The sequence below is a fragment of the Talpa occidentalis genome, unplaced genomic scaffold (genome assembly GCF_014898055.3).
Source record: "Talpa occidentalis isolate TD23 unplaced genomic scaffold, MPIMG_talOcc4v2.1 talOcc4.3, whole genome shotgun sequence".
Taxonomy (NCBI): Eukaryota; Metazoa; Chordata; class Mammalia; order Eulipotyphla; family Talpidae; genus Talpa; species Talpa occidentalis.
Genome location: NW_023603184.1, coordinates 94,033,835 through 94,052,984, shown reverse-complemented (window position 1 = coordinate 94,052,984; position 19,150 = coordinate 94,033,835). Strand labels below are relative to the sequence as shown.

Sequence of the window (19,150 nt, the reverse complement as noted above, 5' to 3'; positions counted from 1 at the left end):
AGTAAGAAAGGCACATATCAAAAAAACAAGAAACAACAAATGTTTTGGCAAGGATGTGGTGAAAAAGAAACTCTCCTACATTGCTGGTGGGAGTGCAAACTGGTTCAACCAGTGTGGAAAGCTGTCTGAAGGTTCCTCAGTCTACTAAAAATGGAGCTATCATACCATCCAGCAATTCCACTCCTAGGGATCTACCCAAAGGACACAAAAACAGTGATTCAAAAGAGCACCTGTACACCTATGTTTATTGCAGCACTATTTATAATAGGTAAAACCTGGAAATAACCCAAATGCCCCAAAATAGATGACTGGATCAAAAAGATATGGTATATATACACAGTGGAATATTATTCAGCAATCAAAAAAGATAAACTCATGCCATTTGCAGCAATGTGGATGGAGCTAGAAGGAATTATGCTCAGTGAAATAAGCCAGAAGGAAAAAGAAAAATATCGGATGGTTTCACTTATAACAGGAATATGGGGAACCAAATAGGATATCAGTGTAAAAAAATAATAATAACAGTACAAAACACTACAAAGCAAAAACAGACAATTATAAACCAGAGACATACTGGGAGGAGGAGGGAGAGGCATCAGAGGGATGGAGAGAGGGAGGAGCACAGGGGACTGTGGTGATGGTGCATGGGTGTCTTGGGAAAGGAAATTCTATGGGGACTCAATTTGAGGGGGTGGGAGGAAGCAAATATTGTTTTATAAAGTTTTTAAAATGGGGCCTCCCCTGGTGGTGCAGCGGTTGAGCGCTGAGCTGAGAAGCTGCCCGCAGCCTCTGCAGCACCGGCTCGATCCCTGGCCGCTACCGAGGGCCCCACATGGCACGCAGACCTCTCCTGCTGTGCCCACTGCTCCCCTCAGCAGTGTATTTCGTTGGTCTGCCTGTTCTGTTCCCCACTCTGGCTCTGGTGAATTTTCTCACCCTCCCGCGCTTCTGACTGTACCCAGTGCTTGAATAAATAAATAAATTTTTTAAAAATTTTTTAAATGATAAATGTTAAAATAAAAAAAACTAAAAATAAATAAAATTTATAAATAAATAAAATTGTTTTTCTCACTTTATAAATGTTTTGCCACACCCACAACTAACATTTAATATCTAGAACCACCAAGTATGTATGACTGGTTTTTAAAAATTATTGTTTTTTCTTTTTTTAACTACACAGGTCACAAACCATTTTGCAGTCATTTTGCATATTTAGCTTTCCTGATAGTTTTTCTATAAGATATGGTTGATATTGGCCCTACATAAATAAATCACCTATTGAAAAATCTTATTACCAAAAATAATTAAAAGGCAAATTAAAAAGGATAAAGAGTTAATTTCTTGTCTGTAAATTATTTAAATCATTTTAGCAAAATGTAAATATCAATGTTCAACAGTGTATGCTAACATCAGTATTATTTCTATTTATTGTGAGTTTGTAAATCTACACATTTAAGAGCTCTGTTTAAAAGACAGAATAGGTAAAGAAGGCAGTGGAGTAAAGACACTGGCCTCACCTCCTCCGCATACTCACAACTAGATTGCCACAAGACAAAACAAACACTCCAGAAAGAAAAAGAGATAACTACAGCATATGGTAGGAGTAACATCCAGAAAAAGAGAACACCAGTGGCAACAGAAAGAGTGAAAGGTAACCCACCAGGCAAGATAGGTGAGCCCTGGTGGCCCAGCAGGTCCTGTAAGCAACAGATTGGAACTGGCAAGGCCCGTACACAGTAAGCCATAGCAAACCTAGGCAAGCTCTGGTATAGGATCCAGAAACAGACCAATGCAGACATCTGCACAGCCTCAGTTAGCTTTTCCACTAAGACCAGGTTTATAACAAGAATGTCCACTCTCTTCCACATGATCCAGCAATTCCACTCCTAGGTATTTACGCAACGGACACAGAAACATTAATTCAAAAGGGCACCTGCACCCCAATGTTTATAGCAGCACTATTTGCAATAGGTAAGCTATGGAAATAACCCAAATAGATGACTGGATCAGGAAGATGTGGTGCATATACACAATGGAATATTATTCAGCAATCAAAAAAGATAACTCATGCAATATGCAGCAACATGGATGGAGCTGGAAGGGATCATGCTCAGTGAAATAAGCCAGAAAGAAAGAGAAAAATACCAGATGGTCTCACTCATAGCAGGAATTTAGAAAACCTAAATAAGGGACCAGGAAAAAGACTAATTATAATAAAGTAAAAATCAAAATCAACAAGTAACTATAAACCAGAGACACATTACATGGGGGGAGATGGGAGTAGGATCAAAACAAGGGTGGTGGGAATTGTATGTAGACTATAACCAAGATGAAAATGCATATATTGTGTAAAAATGAAAAATGATGTAAAAAATATATAAAATTAAAAAAATTTTTTAAAAAAAGAATGTCCACTCTCACCATTACTGTTCAATTTAGTCTTGGAAGTCTAAGCTAGAGCAATTAGGGAAGAGCAAGAGATGCAAGGAATCCAAACTGGTAAAGAAGAAGTAAAACTATCACTATTTTCATATGACATAATAATATATATACACAAAATCCTGAAGACTCCACTAAAATCATTAGAAATAATAAATAAGTATAGGAAAGTAGCTGGCTACAAAATCAACATACAAAAGTCTATTGTATTCCTAATTGCAAATTATGATCTAGAAGAGAAAGAAATCAAGAAAACAATTCCATTTATAATAGCATCAAAATGTATTAAATACCTAGGGATAAGCCTATAACAGAGACATCACAATAAAAAAGGGGAGGTACCATGTTCCCTGCCCCACCTAATAAGGGGCAGAACCAAGCAGTCAAGTGAAGCTATAGAAAATGGAAGGAGAGAACATGAAGAGAGATACAGAAGAGACACATGTAGAATAAGGGCTCACTTGCTTCTTTGCTTTGGACTTGTCCCAGGGACTTTGGGGCCATGGAAAAAGATATGTGGAAGAAAGACATTTGAGACACTTAAGAGAGACATATGGGTGACAGAAACACAGGGAGGCTGACAATGGCAGCCATTATCTTGATTTGTACTTTGATTTTGTCCCTTTTGTGCCAGACTAGCCTGGCCCCCTTTGCTCCTTTTCTGTTTTCCTGCCAGAAGGTTCCTTAAACTTGTGACAAGTTCATGGGCTTCAGTAGCCCTGCCTTAGGCCAATACCATTTGGCTGGCCATTTACCCACAATGGGATGAGTAACTTTGGGTGTTTTATTGGGAAACTATTATCCTTTCGTCTCTTCTCTCTCTATGCATTACTAACCCTATTAAAGATCTATAACACTAAGTATGGTTTGTCTTTGGATAGCCAGACCTCTGTAGAGTGTGCAAGTATGGGTGTTCTAGAGTATCCCTCAGTCACATGCTAACAAACCTAACAGAGGAGGTGAAAGATTCAATGAAACCTATAAGACATTGTTAAAATAAATAGCAGAAAACACAGGAAATGGAAACACAATACATTCTCATGGATTGAAAGGATTAATATTGTTAAAATGTCCATCTTGCCCAAAGAAATATATATATTAAATGTAATCCTTATCAAAGTTGCAATAGAATTCTTCAAAGAAATAAAGAAAACATACATCTGAGGAGGTATGAGCTTATTCACCTAAATCCTAAGCAATATTGTAAACCAATGTTCCCTCAAAAAAGAAAAAATAAAATTTAAAAATGAAAGAGAGGATAGATTTAAAACTTTATAAGGATAAATTTCTTTTTCCCTCTATCAAATTTGTGCCTTCAGTTATAAATCTTGTTTATGAATTTATGAAATGCTTGCAAGCTTTTTTCTTCAAATCATTTCCTTGACCTTTTCTTAAAACAGAGAATAAATATAACGAATGTTGTCAGATAACTTTTTTTAATAGGTTTTTTTTCTAATTTTATACAAGAACTTGGGTACAGGTCAGAAGTGTGGGAGGGTGAGAGAATTCACCAGAGCCAGAGCAGGGAACAGACAGGCATACGGACTGAAGACACTGCTGAGGGGAGCAGCGGGCGAGGCAGACAAGGTCTGCTGTGCCATGTGGGTTTCTCCCTGGCCGGCGGGGAATCAAACCGGAGCTGCAGAGGCTGAGGACAGCTTCGCAGCGCTGCACTCAACTGCTGCGCCACCAGGGAGGCCCAATTGTCAGATAACTCTAACTTAAGAAATTAATAGTTATGTTTTCATATCTATCAGTAGAAATAAAGATATACAGATTTAATAATTCCATTATTTGATATTTTAAAAATCTATCTTTTTTTGAGGAAGGCTACAGTTTTCATGTAATATAATAATCATTTTATAATTCAGGCAACAGTCATTAAATACAATGCCAGGTATTTTTATAAACATTTTATTATTTCTAAGTCTTTATGAAGCATTTAATTAAGTAACTCAATTTTTATTTTACTCTTCATTTCTCTACACTCATTTTACAGATAAGAAACCTTAGACATAGACCTTGAACAACCCATCTAAGGCCACAAAGGTAGAGTCAATTAAATTCCAGAAAACCTGACTCCAGAGTCCTACATGACAAGATATAGTTCTACTACTTCAAGTGGTAACTTAAACTTCATTTCATATAACCACAAGAAATCTAGTTCCCCATATCTCCCCTAATACACTCCAAGATTTCTACTTTTAGTCACATTTTACTCTGAATTCCACCTTCTCAATTCTCAATCCACTCTCACCATCTCACCTCCTACAATTGCTATCCTATTTTACCTTTATGTGTCCTGAGAAAGGATATAAACACTACTCATTCCTGAGAGCATTACCAGCCATTGTAACAAACCTATATTAATGTTTTGGGTCTAGTAAAGAACAGTTATCTGAGAAATAACTTGAATGTTAGATATTGCTATTCTTATAATACTTCGCTCACTGTCTACTGTTTCCTTTCCTGAGATCCTTTTATATTTCTGCCACGTTTGAGATCCATTCTCCTTCTCAAGGTCCTCATTTTATCTCCTCCTTCATCCCAAATGAGTCTTTTATTCATCTGGGTGCACACAATAAATGACAAAGTTTAAAATTCCTACCTTTATTTTTACACTGACCAAGAAGCTCTTTTCCATTCTTACCTTCTTCTCCAGAAACCATGAAAATTCATGTTATCCTATGGCTCTGAAAGACATTATGAATAGGATATAAGAAAAAATCCCAGTATTTAAGACAGATATGAAACTTAATCAACCATAAAAGGTAACACCAACCCTCTTCCTTAATAGTTTTATTCTCTTAAAAAAAAAAAAGGCAACATAAAATATGTTCCCTAGATAAATCATACTGTATAATCTCAGCATCACTCTGGGAGGATAGAGGAGTAAGAAGCATGAAGAATTTGTATCCCCATCTAGCCAAAATTTCACTGGCAGAATTTGTCAGATAGAACTATTTTTGGAATTCTGGAGTATGTAGAAGACTGGCAACTTCCAAGAGAAGGTTTGGACATTCATTTCAGTCCATTTAACAGTACTTAACACAATAGCAGCTACTCATTCCTCACACCCAGCCACATGGCAGGCAGCTGTACACTTATTCCTGGAGCAGCTTGCACAGGGTTTATGCGAATTAGGATGGATAAAAAGTACCTTGTTCAAATATTAAAGAGCTGTGCTCCGATGAATGATTGCTCCTTCTGATCACAGAGGTGAAGACAAAGAAGTGGGGAGCCATTGTTGTCCCTGTCTTACTGGTTCCAGGGACCTCCCGCATTGATTAAAATGATTTCCAGGAGATTTAAATGGGTGACCCCATTTTCCCCCTTTATCTTTTGTTTTTCCCCTTTTGTAAGCCAGGTATAGAAAACCAGTACATACAAAAACAATTAACTACATGGCACAAATTACAAAGATACTATGCATGCCCAAAGAATGTTCGGAAAATACATGATATTAAGTTTACACCTCAAACTCATCCCTGGCACAGAACCAGCCTATTATCAATCAATTAAATATTACAACATATATAAAGAGCCCCTGAGACTTCACACACACACACAAATTAGTCAAAACAAGCCACTTAGCAAAGAGGCAGGACATAAAATTAATACACAAAAATCAGTTACCTTCCTATATACAGATAATAAGATATAAGAGGAAGAAATTACACCCAAAACCATGCCAAAAAATTAAACCTAACAAAGGAGGTGAAAGATCTATACAAAGAAAACTATTAAATACTGTTAAAAGAAATAGAAGAAAACACAAGGAGATTGGAAAATATTCCCTGCTCACAGATTGGAAGCATTAATGTTATCAAAATGGTCATCCTACCCAAAGCAACATACAGATTTCATGCAATCCCAATAAAAATATCAATGGCATTTTTCAAATAACTAGAACAAACACTACTGAAATTGATATGAAATCACAAAAGACCCCCAAAAGCCAAAGCAATCCTGACAAAAAAGAAAGTGGAGGTATCTCATGTCCAGATGTCAAACTATATTATAAAGCCATAATAATTATAATAGCCTGGTACTAAAGCTAAAGACAGACACACAGACCAATGGAAGAGAATTTCCAACAAATAAACCCATACCTATATGGACAGTTAATGTATGACAAACTGGCTAAGAACACACACTGGAACAAGGGTAGCTTCTTCAGTAAATGGAGCTGGGAAAATCACATAGACACACGCAAAAGAATGAAGCCAGTTCAATCTCTTACACCAAACACAAAGATCAGCTTACAATGGGTAAAAAACTTGGATGTAGGACCTGAAACTACAGAACACATAAAAGAAAACATAGGCAAAATATTTCATAACATAAGCTTCAGAGATGTCTTTAGGGATCAATACCCCACAGCAAGGAAAAGGAAAAAAAAAAAACAAAACAACTACTAGGACTACATCAAACTAAAAAGCTTCTGCACAGTGAGAGAAACAATAACTAAAATGAAAAGACACCCTATTGAATGGGAGAAAACATTGCACATCATATATCTGATAAGGGACTAATATCAAAGATCTACCAAGAACTCACTCAACACAAAAAGAAAACAAATAACCCAATCCAAAAAAAAGGGGCAGAAAAACTAAACAGACACTTCTCTGAAGGAGATTTACAGACCACAAACAGGTACATGAAAAAATGTTCATCATCACCTATGGTTTTGCAAATCAAAACCATATATTGTCCATATGAATTGTCCATATTGAAAATATCAGAAATAACAAGTCCTGGTGAGGATGTGAGAAAAGGAACTCTCCTGCACTCACTGCTGGTGGGAATTAAGACCGGTCCAGCCCTCATGGAAAGAAGTATGGTGGTGTCTCAAAACATTAAAAATGGATCTGCCGGGCCTCCCCAGTGGCGCAGCGGTTGAACGCTGGGTTGCGAAGCTGCCTGCGGCCTCTGCGGCACCGGTTCGATCCCCGGCTGCTCCCTGGTCACTGGAGGAGGGTCCTACATGGCACGCAGACCTCTCCTGCCGCCCGCTGCTCCCCTCAGCAGTGTACTTTGGTCCTTCTGCCTGCTCTGCTCCCCACTCTGGCTCTGGTGAATTCTCTCACCCTCCCACGCTTCTGACTGTACCCAGTGCATGTATAAACAAACAAACAAATAAATAAATGAATAAAATACATGCCTCTTTAAAAAAAAAAATGATCTGCCATACTACACAGTAACTCCACTCTTAGACATCTACCAAAAAAATTCAAAAACATTAATTCAAAAGGAAACTTGCACTCCTATATTTATTGCAGCACTATTTATGATCCTTAAATATGCAAAAACAGAGGAGTGGATCGAGAAGATGTGGTATAAATGCAATGGAATATTACTCAGCTATAAAATGATAAACTCTTGCCAATTACAACAACATGGATGGAACTGGTAAGGATAGTGCTAAGTGAAATAGGTCAGAAGGAGAAAGAGAAATACCACATGGTGTCACTAATATGTGGGATATACCGAAACCAAAATAAGGGTCGGAAAAAGACAAGCTTAAAAAGTAACCCTTAAAATTGACTATAGAACTGAGGGAACCAGAGCGGAAGGGGTTGGGGAAAGGATGAGAGCAAAGAGGGAAGGAAACACAACGGACTATGATGGTGGACTATGGTGATTTGATGGTAAGTATAGTACAGTGACAATACCTGATGGGGGTTTCCTAATATAACCTCAATTAAAAATAAATAAGTTTTTAAAAAATAATTAAAATAAAATAATAAAGTCAAAATAAACAAACAATAACAAAGAACAGCAAACTCTGGGGAAAGAGGAAAATCTGATTTACAAAGTCACCAAATTTTTAGATTCGAATGTCCAGTGTTCAACAACAGCAACAACAAAAACATAAGGCAAAGAAACAGGAAAGTATATTCTATTCAAAGGAAAAAGTAATCCAGTGGGATCTGTCCATGAAAAAGACTTTGTTGGAGATACAGAAGACAAAAACTTTTAAACAATTGTCTTATATATGCTCAAAAAACAAAGGAAGAGATAGAAAAAGAGACAGAAAACCTAAAGTAATTCTAGAACTGCAATAACTAAAATGAAAAATTCACCAGAAGATTTCAAAAGCAGATTGAACAGACAGAAAAAAAAAATCAATGATCTTGAATATAGGACAATGAAAATTTTCAGTGCTGAGGAACATAAACAGAAAAGATTTATGAACCTTAAATACCCAAAAACAGAGCAAACAGAGCTGAGGAATATATGGGACCCATCAGGTGGACCAACATATGCATTGTGGAAATCCTAGAAGAGCAAAGAGTACAAAGAGAACATTTAAAGTAATAATGGCTGAAAACATCCCAAATCTGATGAAAGTTATAAACATCTAAGGAGTTGAACAAACCAAGTAAGATGAGCTCAAAAAGACCCTACACCAAGAAACAATCAAATTTTCAAGAGTCAAAGAATGAGTCTTCAAAACAGCAAGAGAAAAGTAAAGGGATGTTCGATAACATCTGCAGCTTTCCCATCAGAAACTTTGGAGGCCAGAAGATAGTGAGCTGATACATTCAAAATGTTAGGGAAAAAAACTATGAACAAAGAATTCTTTAAATGACAAAGCTATTCTTCAAAAGTGAGGAAGAAATCATGTTGCCCCAAGATATATGAAAGCCAAGAGATTCCATGAGCACTTAGACCTATGCTGCAAGAAATGCTCTGAGGAGTTCAGCAAGTTGAGATGAAAGGACACTACACAGTTCCTCTATGCCTAATGGATAAATAAAGATCTCAATAAAGGTAAGCACATGGACAATTTATAAAAGATAGTATTAATGTAACAATTATTTATAACTATACTTTCTGTTTTTACCTAATTTAGTAGGCTAATGTATTTAACTAAAAAAATTAAATAAAAGCTAAGAGTACTGTAACTTTGGTTTGTAACTCTAAATCTTGCTTCTACATAATTCAGGTGACTAATGCATTTAATGTTTATGTGTGGGGGCACACAGCACATTAAGATGTAATTTTGTGACATAAATAACCAAAATGTATGGGATGGAGCTGCAAAGGTGCAGTGTTTTTGTATGTTACTGAAGTTAAGCTGCTGTAAATTAAAATTAGAATGTTCTCGTTTTAGGATGCTAAATGTAATCACCATGGTAAATACAAAGAAAATAACCATAGAATATACACAAAAGGAAATTAAGAAGGAATTTAACATTTCCCTTAAAAAAAAAATAGACCACAATGAGATACTACCTTACACCAGTGAGAATAGCACATATTAAAAAAACTGGCAACAACAAATATTGGCAAGAATGTGGAGAAAAAGGAACTGTCCTACACTGCTGGTGGGAGTGCAAACTGGTCCAACCACTACGGAAAGCTGTGAGGAGGTTCCTCAAACTACTAAAAATGGAGTTTCCACATGATCCAGTAATTCCACTCCTAAGAATCTACCCAAAGGACACAAAACATTCATTCAAAAGGATACCTGCATCCCAATGTTTATTGTAGCACTATGTATAACAGGTAAGATATAGGAACAACCCAATGCCTAAAATTAGGTGACTGGATCAAGAAGATGTGATATATATGCACAATGGATATACATGCACAGTGATATATATGCACAATGCATATATATGCATTGCTGATTACTCAGCAATCAAAAAAGATAAACTCATGTTATTCACAGCAACATGGATGGAGCTGGAGGGATTATACTCAGTAAAATAAGCCAGAAAGAAAAAGAAAAATATATGGTTTCACTTATAGGAGGAATGTAGGGGAACCAAATAAAGGACCAGGAAAAAAATAATTATAATAAATTAAAAAACAATTAACATGGGGAGTGGGGGGTGGGGGGCAAGGAGGGGAGGGACTGGGATCAAAATAAGGGGGTTGCAATTGTATGGGGAATATAAAAATAAAATTTATTTAAAAAATAAAAAATAAATAAAAGTCATAAATGAGAAGAAAAAAAAACAATTAACAGGCGACGATAAATCAGAGATATTCTGCAGGGGAAGGGGAGGAAAGAGCACAAGGGACTATGGTGACGGTGCATGGATGAATTGGTGGTGGGAATTTTACGGGGACTACACGTAAGAGGAGAAAGCGTACAATGTACAAAAAGGAATAATTGTGTAAAACACATATAAAATAAAAATAAAATAAAAGACAGAAATGTAGGAAATGAGGGCTATAAAAGCTACAAGGCACATAGAAACAGTAGCATAATAAGAGAAGTAATCCCTCCTTATCAGTAATTGCTTTAATGTAAATGAATGAAACTCTCTAATCAAAAAACAGATTGGCAAAATGGATGAAAACACATGATCCAATTATATGCTATCTACAAGAGATATTTGTGCACCCATAATCATAGCAACAATTTTCAAAACAGCAAAGAAATGGACTGGTTGCAACCCAAGTGTCTTTCAACAGGTAAGTGAATAAGGAAAATATGATATATACATACATACATACTGTGTGTATATATCAGCCTTTATAAAGAAGCAAATTCTACAATAAGCTACAACATGAATGAACCTTGAAGACACTATGCCAAGATAAGGAGTTAGGTGGTTGGTTTTTTTTTTTTTTTTCTGAAGTTAATGAGAAAACACTGGCGATTTCTGAATCAAGAGTGGTGACTTCTACCTTGAGGGTGGCATAACAGCCTCAAACTAAAATGATGTTCACACACAGGTTAAAATAATAAACAGAGCCTCAAAGACCTGTAGGAAAATACCAGAAATACTAATATGTATAACTGGAATACAAGAGCTAACAAGAGGAAGAATGATACAGAGGAAACCAATGAAGAAATAATGGCCAAAATCTCTCATCTATTATGAAAGATAAAAATGTATAGTTTCAACAATTCAGCAAACTCCAAGCAATATAAATGTAAGCACATTAAAATTCTGAAAAATGGTCTTAAAAGCAACCAGAAAAAAAAATGACAAAATACTTGCAAGGGGCATAAGGACTCAGATAGACACTGCCACCTCATCAGAAATTATGGTGATCAGAAGACAGCAGAGAACACAAGAAAGTTCTAATAGGAAAATATGTCAACCCAAAATTCTATACCTAGTAAAAATATTCTTCAAGAATGAAGACAAAATAAAAACATTTTCAAATAAAAGGAAACTAAGGGAGTTTGTTAATACATCTTGACCACTAGAAATGATAAAGGAATATTTTCAGACTGAAGGAAAAGTATAACAAAGAGAAATTCAGATATAGGTATACCATGGATATATTGCATGTTCAATTCTAGACCACCTTTTTTGGTTCCCCAAGCATATAAAAGCTATGGTTATAGTCAACTACGTATACGATGGCATCATGTCTAAAACACAAACAAACAAACAAACCAATTTACTTACCTTAATCAAAATGTGACTCACAGATATGAAATGAGCACATCTGGAAAAATGATTTCAATAAACTTCCTTGATGCAGAGTTGCCACAAACCTTCAATTTATCAAAAAAAAATGCAATATATAAGAAGTGCAATAAATCAAAGCATAATAAAGTGAAGTATGCTTACATTTGGGAAGGAATTAAAAGCATTAAAAATAGCAAATATCTAAATAAATATAAAGAGTACTCTTTTCTCTTAATTTCTATAAAAGATAAATGACAGCTATAATAATAATAATAATAGGGTAAAAGGATCCTATGCTTTCAAAATTCTTATGCTTTAGGAGAAGTTGTACAATATTAACTCTACCTAGACTGTAGAGGATATTTGTTACAATCCTGGAGAAAATAATTTAAGAGAAAAATAATTTCTAAATGACTAAAAGAGGCATAGCTAAAAATTCAATCAAAACTAGGGAAAAATTGTAGCCTATAAGAAATATGCCTTTTCTCATGGAAGAATATTTATACTGACGGAATATTAGGTGGAAAATAAAAAAATAACAATGAGAAGCAACAGAAGGAAGAATGATTTTTTCCTTCCTCCTCCAAAATAGTCAAATTCTACTTTATTCAAACTGAAATGGTATATTTTCCCAACTTCAGTCAAATGTATAAACACACATTTACAGGTATAACTAAATAGACTTTTAAAATGCTGGACTTCAGAATATTTACTGCATAAATATTTACTCCATATTGTCTACTGTGGATACACAGGAGTTCAACAACATTTATACGGGTGCACTTTGTTTGCAAACCTTCTTGTAAGTATAGACAATGCCTGTGTTCTCTACAAAGAAAAGGGAAAATATTCAAGTCTAGGGTGCAGTGAGGTTAATCATCGTTGGTCATTTTAACAGCAGTTTACTTCTTGTTTTCAAAAAATTTACAAATATCATCTATATAATTGGGTTAAACTTCCTGTTCCTAAAGGTAATTGATTGTCGAACTAACTTTTCTAATTTTTTTCACTTTTCCAAAGCCATGCCCATCTACAGACCCCTAAATCTTAGTATTTGAAGCGACAGTATTCTGTCTGTGATCAAGGCTTTAGTGCCACTCAGTGTTCAAATGATAGAACTGCAGCAAATCAAACCACCAAATCCGTTGGAACGACCTTCAAATATTTCCTCTGGATTTAAAGACATCAACTGAAAGCATCTAATCCCTATCCGCTTTAGTCTACTTTATATGTATGAATAGGATGAAAAACCATGAATACAAGAGATACCTCTTGGAACTTTGATCAGGAGGAAGTGGAGAATAAATGACAGAGAACTTTCCCTTATTTTTCTTTCTGTGCTTGAATCATTTAGTACTGTGCCATGTCTCCAAATCTAAATGGACTTACTGAAAGAGGGGTGGTGGGCGGGAGAGAGAGAATGAATGAGCATTCAGTGGGGGCAGGTATGGCAGGGGAGAGTGCAACAGTCCAGGAACAGGATCTAATTAAAAAGTCCTACATGAGCAGAAAGAAAAACACTTACAGACATCTATGAACAAATGCTGAAATTATACCACCAATTATTGAAACCTAGGTTGTAATGTCTTAATCCTGTTAAATAATATAACAGAAAATAAGCAAGTAAGCATCTTCCAGTTCTCATAAGTTCCATGTCAAATTTGTAAATATTTCACTGTGTGGTCCAAAGAATGAATACGGAGAGATTATGTTGCAAAATACTGAATATAAAACAAGAGACATTTTTTAAGTAGAAAACACATTAGAAAAAATGAGTATGAAGGTAAATATGAATATGCAAAGACTAGAGAAAAGGAAAAAAACAAAAATTTGGCTAGCAAAGAAAATTCATGTGGAAATTATAAATAAAAGAATAGCATTTAAGTTCACCTTGCAATGACTTTACTGATACTACCCACTTTCAGACCAAAATTTCCCTTTTACAAATCTATGACTGTGCTTTTAAGAAGTCTTATGTGCAACAAGAAGTTAATTTCAGTGAAATTTCACGGCAACCTTATTATTCTTAAAAATTATTAAAATGTCTACTGTGGGAAACTGACTGACAGTCCCACTAATCAAAGATAATCACTGTTAACATTTTAGGGTAAACTTTCCCAGCCTTTTGTCAATGCCAATATTTACATGCTATTAATAGAAACCTAGTGATTCAGTGACTTGAATTTTTTCTTAGTACACAGTCTATGTATTAAAATCTCATTAAATAGTCCTTTAAAATGTATTTTAAATAAATACTGATATACCATTTTACAGATGTACACTAGCTGTTTTCTACCAATCCCCTATTGGTGGACATTATGGCTCACTCCAGCTTTCAATTACAAACAATACTGAGTGACATCCTTGTAAATTAAATCTCATGTATACACAATTTTCTCAGGATAAAGACTGAAAAATTGAATTGCAATGTTAAAACCATATAGAATTTTAAGGGATTTTGTCGAATATTTTCCCAATGAGAGAATTTAAAGATTAACTGGCTATTCTATATCTTGCCAAAAGTGAATGGGGTAATTTTTCAAATTTTTTAAATTTCCATTTAGTACATAAAAATATTTTCTCATTATTTTCATGTGCAATTATTTGGGTTTTTTTTTAAAAGTAAGTAAACTTCATATACTTACTAGACATTGTTACTGGCTATAGGAAGTATTTCTTTGTAAATAGCCTGTTTATGATTCTGGCCATTTATTGGCAGGGAGAATAGTGTAGTTAAGAGCACAGACCTCAGGGTTAGACCACATGGGTTTGAAACCTTAATCCATCTACACACTGTAATGGACCTCTCTAAGCCTTAATCTTCCCATTTATAAAATAAAAACAATAACAGTACCTGGCACTCCAGGTGAAATTATAGCCTGGCATGTACTATGTGTTCTTTTATATTTAAGAGCTCTTTATAAGAAGGATTTTCACCCTTTGTTCACCATATGTGTTGCACCCATTGTTCCCAGTTGTCGCTTGATTTTCAATCTTGTTTATAATGGAATTTGGCGGACAGAAGCTTTAAAATTTTTGTAGTAAGATTTATCACTCTTTTCTTCAGGATATTTGCCTTTCGTATGATGCTTAGAAAGGCAACAGATTTAGAGGAGTAAAGATAGTACAACTTTTTCAGGAAAGCAAAATATATCTGGCATGTGTATTGTGAATCAGATCAAAATCTAGTTTCCCTCTTGTCATACACCTCTACTAAGCATACACCATTTTTAAATAATTTCAACCTCAAAAAGAAATGCACAAAAATCACAGTGTCATTAAAAAAAAAATCACAATGTCATTACCACAGAAGTTCCAGGGATCATGGCCTATCAAGGTCCCTACTTTGTCTGAATCCTTGGCTTCAACAAAAGGTACAAAAATATAGACATACCACAGTAAATTAAGTTCTTCAATTTCTGAGAGAGTTGTGAAAATTTTGTGATGAAATTAATTTTTCCACAAGTCAAAGAGCTTCCCAGAGCCACTCATATCTGAGGGACTCTGACTAGTGCGTAAGAGTCTTCACTCTGTTCTCAGCAAATGTAATTCAAAGGTTTGCAATGTTTACGTGAAATTAGTCCCAAGTAATGCAGCAAGGTGGGGCTCATTTGAACTAAGAAGACATTTTCCATCCAGCAGAGGACAGTACACACAAGCTGAAATGCCAGACTATGAAATGGTTCTTCTGCATGGCTAACACGAGAATATCATTTGTCATGATCCCACTACATAGTCTTTGGTTAATTAGTATCTCTAAATTAAAATTCTAATCCATAAAATACTTAAAATTTTATAACAATTTTTAAAATTTAGTTTAATACTAATTCAATTTTTTAACAATTTCTTTGTTCAGGTCACTTTGATTCAGAAACTAATTCAGTTTAACACCTAAAATATTTTAATATCTAAGCAATTTCAATAACAAGTGAAAGTACATTTCATTATTATATTTTCATTCATAATTCATAGAGAAGTTCAAACTAAAAATTTACCACTAGCCACATGAAGAGCATGTACTCAATCATTACAAGAAACTGAATTCAAGTGAGTTACTGCAGGAACATTAGCAGCAGCAATATATCACAGTATAATTAAGAAAAATAACAGCAAAAAGGGCTGCTCAAAAATCTCATTATTCCTATTATGAAAATATTTGTGGCAAACTTTTTCTCTTTCCTAACTATAAACTTGTGTTTAAAAAATCAAATTCGCAGAAAAGGCTATTGTTATTCCTAAGGTCACAAATAAATAATTGCTTATCAGTGATAAATTTTTTGTAGTCTGCTACTCTATCCACCACAGTATGTAATTTCTGCCATAAACATCTTAAAATATGTAAGAAGTCATAAGAATTGCTAATACTACTTTTCAGCACTGTCATATTTTGTCCGCTGAGCCAAACATACCAGATGTCTTTAAATAAAAGATTTAGACAGCATAAAAATAAAGTGTTATTGTATATGAGATTTTTAAAAATATACCAATACATTAAGGATACCATAAGGATTGAATGTATGCTATTATAGATGAGGGCAAATATGTGTAGATACTAATAGTATACACCTGAAGACAAGGAGAGATAATGACTACAAATGTGGATGATTAAGGAGAAAACAATGAAAAAATTAATGTAACACTCAGCATGATAAAGAGTATTTCATCTATTTAAATGTAATGAGCTAAAATCATACATTCCCATTGGGGGAATATATGGACTTTTCAATTTCTAAAATGAAAATAGTCCCATCAGTTTATAATTTGACTAAATAAGTGGGCTGAAGTGACAAGTGAGGCAGTGAAGGGACTGTGAGGTGACTATTAACTGGGGGCTACTGCATTTAAACATAGACACTCACACTCACAACTAGTGAAAATGGAACTGTCTGTGAGAACAGATTTGAACAATAGCTTCATCCTGAGCTGCATTTGTGCATCTGTTACATTTACACATTTCTATCTAGTAACTCTAGATGTTTAAGAGAATATTTCTCTCCCTCATTTCTGGTCACACAAGATCATACAGGGAAAGGTAAAGAAATAGAGAGAGATTAGGGCAGGATGGCAAGTCTCACATCTGCATATATGAAAGGATATTAAAGATACATAAGAATTTAGATATAAACATGTCATTACTTTGAAATGTCCACTCAAATAGGTTAAAGATCACTCTCCATTGCTTGCATAAAATGTAAAACATCCTCGGCATGAAATACATACTAAAGTTCTCCCCAATGTAATCCAACCTACATTTTCAATTTTATCAGCTTTATTTCTCACATTCACTCATACCCCTTATTCTTTTCACATCAATGCTTGCCATTCTCCTAAATCTACAACATTGTGTGCTTTTGTTCTTTAAACAAGCCATTTCTTCTGCCTACATTATGTTTTTTCAGCTCACCTAAAGAACTGCTACTCACCCTCAGCACTCAGGTCACTCACCATAAAATTATTATTTGCTTATTTGGGTGCCAGGTCCCAAAAGATGAAATTTTCAGTCCCTAGTAGGCAAATAAATAATCTTACTTATCCTTATTATTATTATTAGCACCAATCACACTGCCAGGCATACAATGTTGATTTAAAAAGATTTGCTGAATGATGAACAAATGAACTAATGAGCATTCAATCAGGATTCACAGAGTTTTGGGTTTTTTTTAAGGAGTGGGATAATCTGTTTCTCTTTCCTCTCCTTTCTCTAAATTTCCCTACAATTAACCCATTCTTGTTCACAACAACTTCTGACCTCAGTAGCAAATAAAAGTTCTGTTCTCTATTTTAAGATAGTAAAATGATCCATTATTGCAGGAAGTTGGAGTAGAGTACCTTTGCCCTCCTCTTCATACTAAGCACAGCTAAAAACCTTGGGTATTATATACTCTGAAGGGTAGAGAGAGAAAAAAAAAAAGCAGACTCGCTAGGGACATCAAAACCCAAGAAACAACATAGCGCTGAGTTCCTTGGGGTGTTTTTTGTCTCACACATCCCAGTCATGAAGCTGACAGTCAGGAGCCTGGACATTCAAACAGGCACAGACAAAATAACTCAAACAAAAGCTTGGTCTCTTCTAAACAAAATCTGAGAAAGAACAGAAAGACAGAAAGACAGCTTAGAGAGACAGAAGACTTTTAGTTCTGTTCCAGCTAAACCACAAGAAACATTACTGCTCCATTACTGCTCACACTACCTTGCCAAGTATTGATCCTAAACTTCTGCTCTCACAAATCAGTAATGTGCTTTAACACCCTCACCAATACTGTCAAAACTGACCAAGAAGTAAGCTAGGATTTTTATTCCCACTAGCCAATAACATGACCTCCCCCTTCCTGCAGTGTCAGAGGAGACCACTCAGGACTTCCTCTCCTACCCTAAAGGGGATGTGTCAAAGAAGTGCACAACAGGACATTAACCATTACCTAGTGGTAATGAAACCATCACTTCCACATTGTCAGTGGTGATCATGTGCTATGCCAGAATTCCCTCCCTACTCCAGCAGTATTGAGGAATCTCCCCACTCAAGTGTTAAAACCTGGACTTACATTTCATGTGATTAATGACATGGTGGCACCTCCTCCACTCCTTCCATTCACAGTCAGAGTGGTGTAAGAGAAAATCAACCAAAAAGGGAGAGTTTAAATAAGATTCAAAGTTTTATAATTTAATATGAGAATGTCCAGGTTCCAATAAAAAATCACCACCTGACACATTCAACCAGGATATTCTCAAACTGAATGGAAAAAACAATTGTAGAGGCCAACAAAATATGACAGAAGTAGTAGAATTATCTGACAAAATTTTAAAACAGCCATTATAAAAATACTTCAATGAGCAATTACAAACACACTTGAAACATTCAAAATAGAAAGCCTCAGCAAGGAAATAGAAAATATAAAGAAGAACCAAGTGGAAATTTTAGAACTGAAATATACAGTAACTGAAATAAAAAGCTCAGTGTATGGGTTAACCAAAAGAATGGAAGAGACAAGGGGAGAAACAGTGAATTAGAACAGAAAACATAGAAATTAATAAACCTGAACAATACAGAGAAAATAGACTGGGGAAAAAGTGTACTTCAGGGAACCTTAAGATTACAATAAAAGATCTAACAATTGTGTCATTGGACTCCTAGAAGAATAGGAGAAGGAGGGCAAGAATCAAAAAGGTATTTGAAGTAATAATGGCTGGACACTTTCCAAATTTAGTAAGAGACATAAACCTACAGACTCACAAAGTTGAGTGAACCCCAAACAAAGTAAACACAGAAATCTATAACAAAACATATCATAATTAAAATTCTCAAAACTGAAGACAAAGAAGTCATG

At 35.1% G+C, this 19,150-nt stretch overlaps 1 protein-coding gene across 1 annotated transcript in view; it reads right to left on the bottom strand.

Annotated features, from left to right (window-relative positions):
- LOC119255141 (sodium-driven chloride bicarbonate exchanger-like) overlaps positions 1 to 19,150 on the bottom strand; it is a 275,258-nt gene that overhangs the window by 167,440 nt on the left and 88,668 nt on the right. Inside the window, exons 2-3 of the mRNA XM_054699455.1 lie at positions 11,823 to 11,911; positions 5,090 to 5,132 (exon numbers count right to left, since the gene is read on the bottom strand). Of these exons, the coding sequence (XP_054555430.1) occupies positions 5,090 to 5,118 (29 nt within the window). The 5' untranslated portion in view covers positions 5,119 to 5,132; positions 11,823 to 11,911. The remainder of the gene's footprint in view (positions 1 to 5,089; positions 5,133 to 11,822; positions 11,912 to 19,150) is intronic.